We start from the raw sequence: 14,233 nt of genomic DNA, 5'->3' as shown, positions 1-14,233 counted from the left end.
ATTTAGGACAGTCGCAGCATCTCGCGGTCACGTGATCACCATTTTTGACCTTCCGAGCTGGCTTCCAATAAGGAAGATTAACAGGGAACTGTGTGATTCACTTAACGACCGCGGTGATTTGCTTAGCGACCACTGCAAAAATGGTTGTAAAATCTGGTCTGGATTCCCTTACTGACTGCATCATTTAGCGACCTAAATTCCGATCCCAATTGTGATTGTTAAGTGAGGACTATCTGTGTGTGTGTGTGTGTGTATGATAAAAATATAGTAGTAGTAATTTCTAGTGTTGGGCATTTCACTTTAGGCTGCTTATTTTTTTAAAAAAGGAAGAGAAAGTAAAGTTAATTTTTTCTGAGCAGCAGCAGCAACAGGGGAAGGGGGCCGGTGCTGAGCAGCACGGCACGTCCCGGGCGGTTTTCATTCCGCGGGCAGGATCCTGTTTTCCTCCCCATCCAAAGCCGTCTGGTGTGTAACACAACCATGGCTCCGATTTGCCGCAGGTGCCAGAGTCGAGGAGTTCCTGTATGAGAAGCTTGACCGGAAGGTGCCCTCCCGCGTTACCAACGGAGAACTTCTGGCTCAGTACATGATTGAAGCGGCCAACGACTTTGGCCCCGGTTCCCCTTACGGTGAGCGGTGGCAGGCGGAGCTTTGTGTCCCCACAGACCAGCGTTTTGGCAGGTGGAGAGCACGGGGTGGGCTATCCCACTTTGCCTTTCCTGGTGCCCTTCCTCACATATTCAGCCATCTGTCTGGGATGCTCAGGTTTGCGTTCCTCCTCTGAGCGAGGGGTTGGGCTGGATGACCTCAAGGGGCCCTTTGACTCTGCGATTCTATGAACCTTTGATTCCCTGCCGAGACAGGAAGCGAGACACCCTGGTGGGATCTGGTTGAGTGTTAGAAAGGAACTTCCTGCCAGTCAGAGGAGCGAGGAAGCTGCTTTGCTTTGCTGGGCGGGTCTACACTGAGGCCGCTTTTAAGCCGGACTCCTGCCTCAAGCAGGAGATTCAACTCCGCGGCTTCACGGGTTCTTTCGAATCCGGCGATCCCGTCCTTTGGGAGGGGAAGAATTGACTTGCTGGGGGCCAAAGGAGAGGCTCGGCAGCTCCCTGTAGCTTAGGGACTTCCCAAGTTGAAATCCAGCCCGGCTTGGATGGGAGACCATGAGGAAATGCCAATGGTGCGTTCTCTCCATAGGCAAAACTCTCATCAAAGTTGGCGAAACCGAGCGGCGTTTGGGGGGAGCTGAGAGGGACTTCATCCACGCGGCTTCCGTCAATTTCCTGAGTCCTCTGCGCAACTTCCTGGAGGGAGACTGGAGGACCATTTCGGTGCGTCAACGGGTGCTGGAAGGGTGGGTGAAGAGGGCCCTTCTGGACTGAAATGACTCCTTCGCTTCCTTGCCAAAGCCAGCATGCCTTCGCTAGATTTCGCTTCCAATTCTAATTCTCGTAGGCATTATTGTGGGGCTGTGCAATCTTTCTGAAGCGGAGAATTGCATTTGCATTTAATTGGCAAATACATTTAATTGGCACATTTAATTTCTTGAAATCTAGGCATTGCCCTGATTCTACCGCTGCATTGACTTACTCCTGGCTTACTCCTTACTTGCTACAGATTGGCTGACATATCCCCACGCTCCATGAGTAGACAGGAGCAGGACGGTGCCTGGACTCCATGAAACGAAAGACAAATGTAATTTTGTTAAGATTAAACTAATCATCCACGCTGGGGGCTTGCAAAAATTTGGATCATTCCAACTGGACCAGAAGTCTCCCATCCCAGGGGAAGTTCTCTGAGCTTTGCGTCTGACCTCAGAACAGACCCTTTCAAATTCAGAACGTTTTGTCTGCAGATCGCAAAGTTGCAGTTGGGTGGCAAGGTTTGAAGAGCCTCGCCACCAAGCTTCAGAGGAGAAAGCTGGTCTCCTTTCATCTTGCATTGTTCTCTCCTCCTTGGTTATGTCAGGAACTCTCTGGCTTGTAGGCTGCTTGCAGAATTATTGCAAAAAAGCTTATTCTTCTTTCCTGGTACGGTTTTGGGGGCGGAGGTGATTCAGGGGACAGCATATGCTCCTTTTAAGCTTTGCATACGAACCTGCCGGTTTCCCCAGTCTGTTTCTTACCGCAGAGAATCTGTTGTTGAGGGCAGGGTATAACTAACAACTAAACATTTTTTGGGAGGGAGGGCAGGAAAAGAAACGTCAAGGTAGAGCTGGAAGTGTTGGGTGTATGACATTTTTAGCTAACACTGTTTTCTTTTTCCTGCTTTTATGCTGCAAGCAACTCTTGGGGAATTTAAAAAAAAAGGGTCTGTGGCATTGGGGAAAGAATTGGCCTCTGAATGCAAGTATAGCATTGATCGGCAACTCTTTAAAGCAGCCGTCTCTTTTCCTGCAATGCTGTAGCCGCCACATAATTCTGGGGAAAGATGCAGCTGCTTTAAAGAGTCGCAGGCTGTGCTTTATTTGTATTCCAGCTTGCTTCGAAGCGCCTTTTTGGAATCAAATTGAAGCTCATTTGTAGTGGTCAGGCGATAAAGCTGTATCCTTTTCGCATAAAATTTTTGGGGAGATAAGTATCATCATTAAACAAAGAACTGAATGCTCCCCAGAGTTAGGCTTCCTACATTTATTTATAGGACCAAATCTCAACTTAAAAATAAGGAATTTACGGGTAGTCCTCACTTAACAACCACAATTGGGACCGGAATTTAAGTTGCTAAGCAATGCGGTCATTAAGCGAATCTGGACCCGATTTTACGACTGTTTTTGCAGTAGTCATTAAGTGAGTTCCCTATTGATTTAGCTTATTAGAAGCTGGCTGGGAAGGTCGAAAATGGCAATCCCATGACTGCAGGACACTGCAACTGTCATTGATGCACAACGGTTTCCAAGCGCCCAAATCGTGACTGTGGGGACACTGTGACGGTTGTAAGTGCGAGGAACAGTCATAAGTCAGTTTTTCAGTGCCTTCGTAACACTGTATGTTTGCTAAACGAACGATTGTTAAGCAAGGACTACCTTTATTATCTATTCAATTTTAGCAGCTAAAATAATAATTGCCCAACACTGGAAAACTCTAGATAGTGTAACAATTGCTACATTAGAAAAATCACGAAGTTAAAATAATGAGATATCAAAGGCAAGAACCACAGTTCCATCAGATTTGGATGGATTTTATAGTTTGCCTCAATAGCAATAGGCCATAATACTTTACATACCGTAAATGGTAAATTTGCACATGCGCAGTACCTGTCTCTTTCCTTAATTTTCAGTAGATTTTTATTTGTTGTATTTTCTAAACTTCTTTCCCTCTGTGCATCTTGGATTTATGTTAATTTAGTTAGTTGATAACGTTTGTTAATTACAGTTCAGTGGAAAAAAAATGAGAAAAGCTCATAAAAAGTGTCTTTAGCAAGCTTTGAAATGGGGAACAGTCCTAGTTCCTTATTCCCTGATTTCATTTAGGAAAAAATTAAAATCTGAGCTTTTTTCCAGGAGCGATTTTAGCCTGGGAGGATGCCATCTGTGTTGAATATGTTGTGCTGGTTGGCTGACAACAATTGAATTAAGCTGTTCATGTCTCATCGCTGGTTTTATTGACTTTGCCAAGGACGTTTTATCTATTACGATCCTGGACCTTTTAAACGTTTTTGTGCCCGCTGAGCTTTGTAACTGAATTGTGGCCACAGATGAATAGAGTAAATAAACGCATGTGGGGGAGATGGGCGGTGATCAAAATATGATAAAATAAATAAATAAATAAATCTTGTGGACTAGAACTTCACTCCCAGTCTCTTCCCTCCCACCCCCCAAAAAAACATTTGGTGTACCCCAGAAGCTCCCAAAATTTGTTACCAAACTCTGATTTGGAAAGCGACGTAGGGAAGCTGGAGGCTGAGTATGTTAACTAAATTTAGTCCTAATCAAGCCCCAAAGAGATTAGCTCCAGTTTTAGGTTTTGTCCTGATCCCACCTACAACGTTTTGCAGGGTGACCCCCCAGCAATGCCCCAAAAAGCCATGCATGGCCCCCGGCCTGGAAAACACCCCCCTCCAGCAACTCTAATTTCACTTTCCACTATATCCCAATTGAAAAACACAAAAGCACCGGCTGGGACTTTCTCTGTTTTCCAGAAAGAGAGACGGATCCTGCAAAACCGTCGCCTGGACCTGGACGCTTGCAAAGCTCGGCTGAAGAAAGCGAAGGCTGCAGAGGCCAAGGCTGCGGTAATTTTCTCCCCCCTCCATCCTCGCCCCCCGCCCCGTGCGTATCTGTCTGCATGCGGCAAGTGAGATCCCGTCTCTTCCCCTTCTCTTTCTCGCCCGCTGGATGGATGGGTCGTGTTCTGCATGTCTCTGATGAAGGGAAAGGCTTCATAGGTTTGTGATTTCTTCCCCCCCCCCAAAAAAATAAGAAAACAAAGCAAGGAACCACCTGCTGCAAGAGAGGGGGAACAGGCCCCAATTCTCTTCCTTTTTCATTTGCAAGCCAAGCCCTTTCTTGGGGGCGAACTGATTCCCAAACCCAGGAGACGGATCTGGGGGGTGTCAGCCCCTGAGTGTCTTTAGGAGAATCCAGGAAAAAACATGGCAGGAATTTGGGGGTTGGGGTGGGAGCTAGGATGGGAGCTCCCCTCCTGCCAGATCTCCAATTTTCCAGGGTGCTGCGTTTTCCAGATCCACATGCCAAGGTTGTTTCTAATTCACTTTCTGCAGGAGAAATTTCCCTTAAACCAGATCCCTCCCCATAGAACCGGCTGTCTTTCTACCAGCAGCTCAAGGCAGCATAATTATTTTATTTTATTTTATTTATTTACTTATCATATTTTTATCACCGCCCATCTCCCCCATATGGGGCACTCCGGGAGGTTCACAATAAAACAGTTTAAAATTCAATAAAATCATAAATAATATTCATCAATAAATATTAACACTCTCTCTCCCCACAACAACCCATCAAAGTAGGCTGACCTAGAGCATGATGCACCAGCCCTAAAGATGGACTGAACCTGAATCACTCCAGTGATTCTCCGACACCTTCCCTCTACACCAAGGTTTTTCAGACTTGGCAATTTTAAGATGGGTGGACTTCAACTCCCAGAATTCCCCAGCCACAGGGAATTCTGGGAGTTGAATTACCAGAATTGGCTCAGGAATGCTGGGAGTTGCAGTCCACCCATCTTAAAGTTGCTACAGTTGAGAAACACTGCACTACACCATGCTGGCTTTCATAGGAGATCCATTTTTTTGTTTCTGACGCCCTTTGAATGTCCCCTGCTATTTCCAATCAGATTTTAAGCTTCTTGCTGCTTTTCTAACGAAGCTTAAGGGAAAAAATAAGAAGGGATCCCCAGTCCTATTTTTCCCAGCAAGTTTCTCTACCTGAAAGCTACAGAGTTTTCAATGGAGAGGCTGGTTGTTGAGGGCGCGGATCCTCTGAAAGCTCACCTCCCGATTGAAGCTGAAAAGAATCCAGGAGGAAATACTAACATTTTTTTTTCAGTTTGCCAGACTTGGTGGTTGAAGGATGAGATATTTTGGGACCAAATTTCCCCAGTATTCCATCCCGCAGATGTTTCAGGCCCGCAGCTCTTGGACCTTTCCAGCCCGCCTGGAAGTTGTATTTCCCGGCATGTCTGGAAAGGGATAGATTGCCCTGATCCAAGGGGGGTTTCTGTTCAAGGCCCAGACACGAGGAAGACCAGGGAATCGAAAAGAAAACACACTCACGTTCTCCTCTGCTTGGATTGCTTTTCCACTCTTAGGCAGGGTGGAAATGTAGTTAAACAAAAAGTAGGTCGATTAAAAACAGCAACTGGGGTTCAGTGTCTTGGTGACCTTTCTGACCAGGCTAAGGAGAAACTGGGGGCCCTTGAGATGCTGCTTCACTACAGTTCCCATCAGCCTGAGCCAACAGGGCCAAAAGGAAAAAAAAGTATATCAACATATAAAGCAAGGGACCGTGGAGGGGGGAATTCAGGGCTGCTGCGGATTAGCTCCGATGCCCAAAGTGGGTGCTTGGTTTTTGAAGCACACCCTTCCCAAATGAAGCGAGGTCAAGGAGGAACGGGCACGGGGGTGGGGGGAATTGGTGCAACGGCTGGGGGGTTTCTTCCCCACCCTCCTCCCAAATTGCACAAAGATGGTGCCATCTTCGCCTTGTGCACTTTGGCGCTCTCACGACGTTACGGATGTTTTTTAAAGCCGTTTCAGTTTGGGACCGCCGCAGAAGCCTCTGCGTTGGCTGTGTTACGACCAGCCCCTTCTTGAGGCAAAGAGAAAGGATAAAGCCCTCCCGCCCCCCATATTACAGTGGACTCAAAGCGCATCTGACTGTTCAAACTTGTTCGTGGGCCCCAAAACTGCACATAGACTTACTTGGCTGTTGTTCAGCTGACCTAGGATGCTTCCAAGCAGACAGCGATGTTGTGTTGAACCACGGCTTTGTTTTAACCAGGTTTGAGCAAGCCATGATAGCCTGCTTCACCATGGGGTACAGACCCCAGTAATGGGTTTCACCCATTGCTCCCAATTGCTTAATGTATGCGGCCAAACTAAGGATCGTTCAACTCATCCGAAGGCACCAGCCACTGGCTCTAGATTTCAGGTCCAGCCATTCCCGGTCAATCCAGTGGGGGTGGAGAAAACTTTGGCCCAAGGCTGGTAACTAAGTCCCTTTTATTGGCCTAGAATCATAGAATCAGAGTTGGGAGGGCCCTAAGAGGTCATCAAGTCCAACCCCCTGCACCCTACAGGATTCACAGCCTCGTTCAGTGGCTATAGCACGGCTCACGGGGCTGTGTCCCATCTCTGGTTCATGGGGCCTTTTGTTTTTCTACTAAGCCCTTCCACTTTTTAAGCATGCAAAGTCTATGCATCTTCAGTTTCAGGGGTCTGCCAAGACGCGCTTCCTCGCCCCAGCAGGAATTGCCAACCCTGCCCAAAACTAGCCAGTTTTCCCTGGTGCGTCTCTTGAACGGTTTCAACCCGGTTCCTCGGTCCAGCTGCTGGCTGGGGAATTCTGGGAGTTGAAGTTCACCCCTCTTCAAGCTGCCAAGGCTGAGAAACGCTGCCCTATCCTGTGCTATCCAGATGGATGGTGCCAAATTGGATGGAAGTGATTCACCAAACCTTATTCAAGGCCAGGAATTTCGTTTTGCTTGGATCCTTCCTGCCTCGTTTGGTTTCCCGCTCTTTCGAATTTCTGAATCTTTTGTCCTTCCTGTTTCCTGCTGTTTTCTCCACTAACCTCTGCTTTTGTTTTGTCCTTTTTTTTTGTCTGTAATTTTGCTCAGTGTGAGGGAAATGTGAGTATTACTTGTGTTAATAGTGCTGTGATATTATTATTATTATTATTATTATTATTATTATTATTATTATTATTATTATTATTTCTTCTTCTGGATATGCTCTTCATTTGCGAAGACCTCTTGAGTCTGTGGAGAGAATGTAGTGGGGGTGGGGGTCTTTCCTGCAGGGGAGGCAAATAGCCCCTTCCCCAACTATGGAGCTGGGTTTCAAAGCCTCACAAGCCAGAATTTGGGGGGGGGGAACAGGGCTGTCTGTAGACGGTGCCAATTCACCCCCTCAAAGCAGTAGGGTTTGGCTTCCTTTTTTTCCAAGCCAAGTTTCTAGTCCTCAAGGGGCGCAAAGACATGTTTGAAATGGACGAGATAGCACCTCCTGAATTGCTGGATGTATTTTCTGGGCTGGGCCTCGGATCTCCTCTTTGGAGCTGCCTCCCACAAAGAGTGGTGGTCGTTGCTGGATTTCTTTTGAAGGAACCAGGCTACACACAGCCCTGTGGTAGGGAGAGGGGCATGAGACTGGAGTGCACGGGGAGCTGGGCAGAGAGGGACATGGGAATCTTTAGCAAGAAATGGCTTTGTCCAAGGGGTGCCACGGACCCCCCACTTAATCCTTGCATTGCAGAGATAAGGGGCATTTTCCTCCCTCTACCCCCCCCCTCCATTAGCCCTGTCTCTCGGTCGCTGCCCACAAGCGACAGCTCCTCTCCAGCCACCCTCTGCCCCATCTTTGCCAAGATAAATACTAGAAAATCTTCCCCAGCAGGACCAGCGCATAGGCTGCCCGCTCTGAACGAGCATCTCCTTCCCCTTTCCCCTGCACATCCAAGAAAGGGAATTTGGACCAGGGCAAGCAGTCCTCTGGCTTCACGCACTCCCAGCGAGGGACTCTGGGAAGTGTGGTTCAGCAGTCTTCGGAAAACCACTGGATTTTAGTTGGCAAGATCTAATATCTTCCGAGGCAGTCTTGGAATTTGGGGGGAGGGATAGTGCCGGGCAGGGAAGGGACCCTGTGCTTGTCAGTAGCCAGCAGACGGGCTCTCAGAGAACCCACTGGCAGGGTAGGGAAGCAGCTGTAATTGCGTGTCCCCAAGACCTGCTGTTGTTTGGGACACACTGCCTCTGAATCTGGCTAATGCAATACAGGTAGTCCTCGACTTACGACCACAACAGTGACTGGAAAATTCATCGTTAAGCAGTGCAGTCATTAACCAAGGCATCACGTGACCATACCTGATTTTATGACATTTTCTGTGGTGGTGGTTAAGCAAATCACTGTGGTCGTTAAGTGAATCACATAGTTGTTAAGCAAATCACGTGGTTGTTAATGGAATCATGCAGATCCCCATTGATTTTGCTTGTTGGAAGCCAGCTGGGAAGGTCAGAAGTGGTGGTCACATGACCCCTGGACGCTGCAACCATCATAAATACGTGCTGGTTGCCGAGTGCCTTAATATTGATCATGTGACCATGGGGGTGCTGCAATGGTCGTAAGCATGAGGACCAGTCACAAGTCACTTTTTTCAGTGCTGTCGTAACTTTGAATGGTTGCTAAATGAATGTCGTAAGTCGAGGACTACCTGTAAATTAGCTTGTCAATTTCATCCATTCCACCCAAAAAGCCAGGAGCCTCACAGGAATCTTCCTGGGAATTTTAGGCCCCCTTAGCTAGCTCTGTCTAGCGAGATGCCTGCGCCCCTCTTACACACTTATATGCCCTTTGGGGCATATTTTCGAGCACGTGGGTTGGTTTTTGTTTATTTTTTTTGCGGCTCCACCCTGCCCTCTCACTCCAGCCCTTCCCTGCAGAATGTTATGTCCTTGTCATCCTCTGTAGGCTGGCCTGGATGGATTTTGACAGCATGACCCTGCATGGCCAGTGCAGAATTTGGCGTTGCCTTTTTTTTAGAGAAAGAGTTTCTAGTCCTCATGTTTTCGGAATGCTGTATGTCTGTATGAGCAAGTGAGCAAGCCTAAGAGCGAAAAAAGGAAAAAGCACCTGCTGGGCAGTGTAATTTCGTGTGGCGTGGCTGTTGCCTTCTTTCCCTGGCCCACTGAATGTGTCATTCCACGTTCCTTCCTCCAAAGAGAGTCAGGCGGCATCTAAGTTCAATAAGTTGTTACGGTTTATCGCACAGCCAGCCAGATGTTTAGGCTGGGTTTGCCATTTCTGTCCACCCATCGAGTCCTTCCCGAGGGCCTGGGACAGGCAGGTGTTGTGGTTTAATAATGTTAAAGGTATCGCCGCAGGATGTGAGCTGTTCCAAGTAAAGCTGCCTTTTGCAACTGACTGATGATGATAATAATAATATAATATTTTAATTATAATTTAATTATAATTATGGTGGTGTTATTATTATGTTGCTCTAAGGCAGTATCCCTCAACCTCAGCAGCTTGAAGATGTGTGGACTTCAACTCCCAGAATTCCCCAGCCAGCCATGCTGGTTGGGGAATTCTGGGAGTTGAAGTCCACACATCTTCAAGCTGCTGAGGTTGAGACTACTCCAAGCAATTCTGGGTGAGACCCAAACCCCATTCTCCCCCTCCCTTTTATATTTTTGACTCCCCCTGCTTTACCCTGGTTCAGCTTGCCCTCCTCCAACATGGCACCCTCCAGATGTTTGAGACTCCTGCCCTCAAAGGCCACGATGGCTGGGAATTACTGGAGCTGGAGTCCCACACATCTGGAAGCTGCTGGGGAGGGTCTGTTCCAGGCCTTCCACCCCTCCTTTCTCCCCCCTTGGCCTTTGATGCCGAAGAAGTCCAAGCCAGCCACCCCTGGGGGGGATTGTCCATTCCAGCCACCCAGTGAGGGCTTTTCTTCAGGGGTCAGATGCCCAGAGCCAAACCGCATGATCCAGTTGGCATGGGCAGGTGTTTCGCCCAGGGGTCAGAGCTGTGCCCAGAACAAGGCTCCCCCAGAGCCGGTGGCACTCTGTTCCCAGTGGGGCCAGCCCCCGTGGCCAGTGGTGGAGGATGCTGGGCAGCGTAGTCCTGAAGGCACATCTGGGGAGCCCCGTGGCCCCCACTCCTGAACCTGGCAGGCTGCCTGCTTTCCATTTCTGGTGGGTCTCAAAAAGAGAGCCAGGAGGGTAGGCGGAAGAGGCTGGGGGGGACCGTGGGTTTGGGGGGACCCTCTCTGCCCACCCCATCCAGGCCTGGGGGGCCCAGAAGGGACCCCTTCTTAGCCAGCTCCCGCCCTCCTTTTCCCTCTGCGTGATCTGTGTGTGCACTTCTATTCCCCCTCCGTAGGCCGTGCCCGACTTTCACGAGACTAGACCGCGTAATTACGTTCTCTCCGCCAGCGCAGCCGCGGTAAGACCAGCCCCCGCTCTCGCCCCCCCCCAGACGCCCCTTCTTCTCCCTGCTGCCCTTCCTGCCCTCCTTCCTCCCGCTGCCTGGACCCAGCACCGAGGCCGCGTCCAGCATTTTAACGTGAGCCGAACGACCCGCCCCGGAATGCCTGCTCCACTGATTGCCCCCGTGGGGAAGCGGGATGAAGCCGGCGTCGCCGGGAAATGGGGGTCTGCCCACCCCCTCGTGAGCTTCTCCTGGCCAAGGGGCACTGCAGACAGGCTGCCGTGGGAGTCAGGGTCCATCCTCCTCTGGCCAGGGCACGGAGGGGGATGAAGAGGCAGGACCCAAGCTCATCTGCTGCTTGCCAATTTCTCAATTAGTAATATTTATGCCTTTTCACCACTGAAGCGCCATCTTTCCTGGCTGACTTCTGCTCCCAGAATTCCCCACCCTGCCTTGGGACACCGCAGAGCATTCTGGGAGTTGAAGGGGGACTCCAGATGGGCAAACATCCACTCCCAGAATTCCCTACCCTGCATTTGGGCGCAGCAGAGAATTCTGGGGGGCTCCAGATGGGCAAACATCCACTCCCAGAATTCCCCACCCTGCATTTGAGTGCAGCAGAGAATTCTGGGAATTGAAGTCCCCATTTCTGGAGGGCACCCAACTTGCTATGAATATTCCTTTTCTATTTTAATCTCCTCTCAACCTTCCTTGAACCCATGTACGGTCTTGCAGGCTGCAAAATCTCCCCAGGATCCTTCCCAGCCTGGTTAATTTGACCCTGGGGCTGAGCCGCCCCCAAATGTCCCCTTGCCCCCAAGCTGGATGCAGTGCAAGAAGCTCGAGATTCCTCCGCGTGAAACTCCCACGCAGGGAGTGAGGCAAAATCGAACGGTCAGAGGGGGGCGCTCTGAGCAACCCCCCATATTGCCCCATAATTTCTCACTGTCTCCCTCCTAATTTTCCATCTTTTCCCCTCCCCCATTAATGTGGACCATCTTTTAAGGAAGAAAAAAAAACAGAAATGCCACCTTTGGGGAGTGCTTGGAAACACTTTGGTTTCACACGTCCCTTCCCACCACAGTCAGATTTCTTCCCAAAGCAGAAAAGGGGTGCAAGCATTTTCCACCCCATTCCCACGTTCTTCAGGTTCATCCTGGCTTGCGGCGGCTGCGCTTCTGCCTCACGTTAAAATGTCAGAAACTCATCCCCCCCACCCCGGTCTCCACTTGCTGCCTTGCTGATAGGACCGCACTGACACTCAGGTTTGGAAGGAGCCAGGTTCAGTCCAGATCTGGGGAGATCGGGGGGCGATGCGGCGGGTCTGCGGCGTCACCACGTTGGCTTTGCGGAGGGACTGCTCCGACTCTTTTCAAACGGTGTTGGCGTGCTGGCTGCTTCTCCAAATCAAGCATCACCCCGGCAGGGCCTTTCTTTTCCAGAGCGGCGTTTCTGCCCCAAATGGGCAACTTTTTGGAAGAGGGGACGGCCTGCTAATTTTTGCCAAAACAGGAGCAGGCAAAACGATGCAAATGGATGGAACCTGGAGAGAGGAGGAGGACATTAAATGCTGATTTTTTCTTTCCAAGACAGAGAAGAGACCGTGGGGCTATAAACTGCTTTGACTCGATGACGCCTCTTGTTTCCAGAAGCTGGTGTTTGGCCCTGACCTGACAGGCTGAATCTGTATGGAAAAAGCTTTGCGGATGAGAGGACATCAAGAACAGTGTTTCTCAACCTGGACAACTTTAAGATGTGCGGACTTCAACTCCCAGAATTCCCCAGCCAGCCATGCTGGCTGGGGAATTCTGGGAGTTGAAGTCCGCACATCTTAAAGTTGTCCAGGTTGAGAAACACTGATCTAGAGAGTGCTCCAGGGAATGCGGTTCATGATTTGGGTGGTAGATAGGTTTCGAGTAGGGGCACGTGGATCAAAACACCTGCACAGTCCTTACCAAAATGAGCACTGCCCCAATTAATACTATTCCAAAATCTGCCCTGCCATTTCTCCAAAGTTTTCTTACGTTGCAGAAAGGCTTTTTTTAAAAAGTTACCTGATTTTTAGAATGCTTGAACCTATCAGATTGTTTATATGGGTGGCTTGAGCTGCATTGATGGCTGTAGGTGATGGAGAAGGCGGTGCTGCTGGGCTGTTGGTTAGGAGGTGGCTTACCGTCCTCTGCAGCCTCCTTGGCTGCTCTCACTTCCCAAGCTTGAGAAGCCCGATGGAAAGATTTCCTTCTTGAGGTCTCCCCATAAAATTGAATGGAAGTGTGGGAAGCCAGGGAGGCTGAAATGGCTGGAGAGGGGACTGCGTTTCCCTCTTTCTGTGTCCCTCTGCAGCCTCCCTGGCTGCTCCCGCTTCCCCATCTGAATAAGCCTCTCCCTTTCTATCTCTCCTTGTTGGGATTAAGGTGGGAAGCCAGGGAGGCTGCAGATGGCTGGAGACTGTCTTATCTCTCTCTCTCTCTCTGCAGCCTCCCTGGCTGCCCAGCCTTCCCCATCCGAAAAAAGCCTCTCGAGTTCTCCCTTTGGCATTGAAGGGAATGGTAGGGATCCGGGGAGGCTGTAGACTAGCTGGATCCCCACCATTACGTAACATTGTTTGAAGACGGGGGCCAAATGCACATAAAATCCACCCATTCCCTGCTCCCTAAGAAACACACTTGACCCAGAAGAATTTCACTCAGTTTTCTTCCACTTTTGAACAAAGCTTCCAAAACAATCCTCTTTTAATTACATAGAATGAGAACTGGTAGGGTACAAGACACAGACATTGTTCACCTAATGCTAGTTTAAGTTTTCCAGGTCTGGTGAGTTGGCCTGCCTCCGCTTTTCCATGCCTTAAGATCTGTTTCCCTAGCCAAGGCTTCAAGGTGCTTTGAAACATGTCCCAATCACTTGAGCGACCCCAAGAGGAGGGTCAGAAAGCCCCTGGGAAGTTGCTCACCTTCCTTACTGCTTAAAGGCTGTTGCTGTTTGCTTACAGCCCAAACGTGCTCATATTTTGCAGCTTGGCAATGTCTACGCTGACCCTGATTCAGAGTCACGTTCTTGAAATGTGCTGGGTCAGAATGCCTAGAATTGGGGCCCAAGTTAGCCCTGAAAGACCCAGCCTCAAGCTCTCTCTGTTGTTGGGTGCATTTTATGTGGCGCTCACCAAAGGCACGGATTAACGGCTGCAGGTAGCAGCCTGTTAATGGGAACAACCAGCATTGCAGTTAGTTTGGATCATGGCATTCCAGAGATTGGGCATGGTGCTTTTCAGGGAGTGCCAGATTAGAGCCACGGAGCCCCTCAATGGGACAATCTCAGGTGTTCTTGGAACCATCTCCCCGCAACATTTTAGCCAGCATCCTTCCCAAAAGAAATGGCTGTACATCCCAGACATTCCTAGATTTATGCCTTAAAGGATCCCTTGATGCCTTGAGTGTGCAGATTCTCCTCCATTTCCACTCACCCTTTTTCCTTTCTGCATTTTTGGGCTTTGGAGCCAAACATTTTGGTAGCGCTTGAAAGCATCCCTGATCTTTCATCAGGGTTAATCGGCTGAGGCTTTGCTAAAAGGTGGCTGCTGCTTTCGTTCTTTTTTAGGAATGCAAAAATCTGCACGGAACTGCCT

At 49.4% G+C, this 14,233-nt stretch overlaps 1 protein-coding gene across 3 annotated transcripts in view; it reads left to right on the top strand.

The window, feature by feature from the left end:
- SH3GLB2 (SH3 domain containing GRB2 like, endophilin B2) overlaps window positions 1-14,233 on the top strand; it is a 45,848-nt gene that overhangs the window by 20,000 nt on the left and 11,615 nt on the right. For 2 of the 3 annotated variants that reach the window (XM_063316081.1, XM_063316080.1), the window contains exons 3-5: window positions 501-629; window positions 1,198-1,331; window positions 4,138-4,230. In XM_063316081.1, the coding sequence (XP_063172151.1) occupies window positions 501-629; window positions 1,198-1,331; window positions 4,138-4,230 (356 nt within the window). Of the gene's footprint in view, window positions 1-500; window positions 630-1,197; window positions 1,332-4,137; window positions 4,231-10,563; window positions 10,627-14,233 lie in introns of all 3 variants that reach the window. The other variant, XM_063316079.1, reaches the window with a different exon arrangement.

Source organism: Candoia aspera, chromosome 16 (assembly GCF_035149785.1).
Source record: "Candoia aspera isolate rCanAsp1 chromosome 16, rCanAsp1.hap2, whole genome shotgun sequence".
NCBI classification, from domain to species: domain Eukaryota; kingdom Metazoa; phylum Chordata; class Lepidosauria; order Squamata; family Boidae; genus Candoia; species Candoia aspera.
The sequence above is the reverse complement of the archived record's forward strand: the minus strand, read 5'-3'. Positions and strand labels throughout refer to the sequence as shown.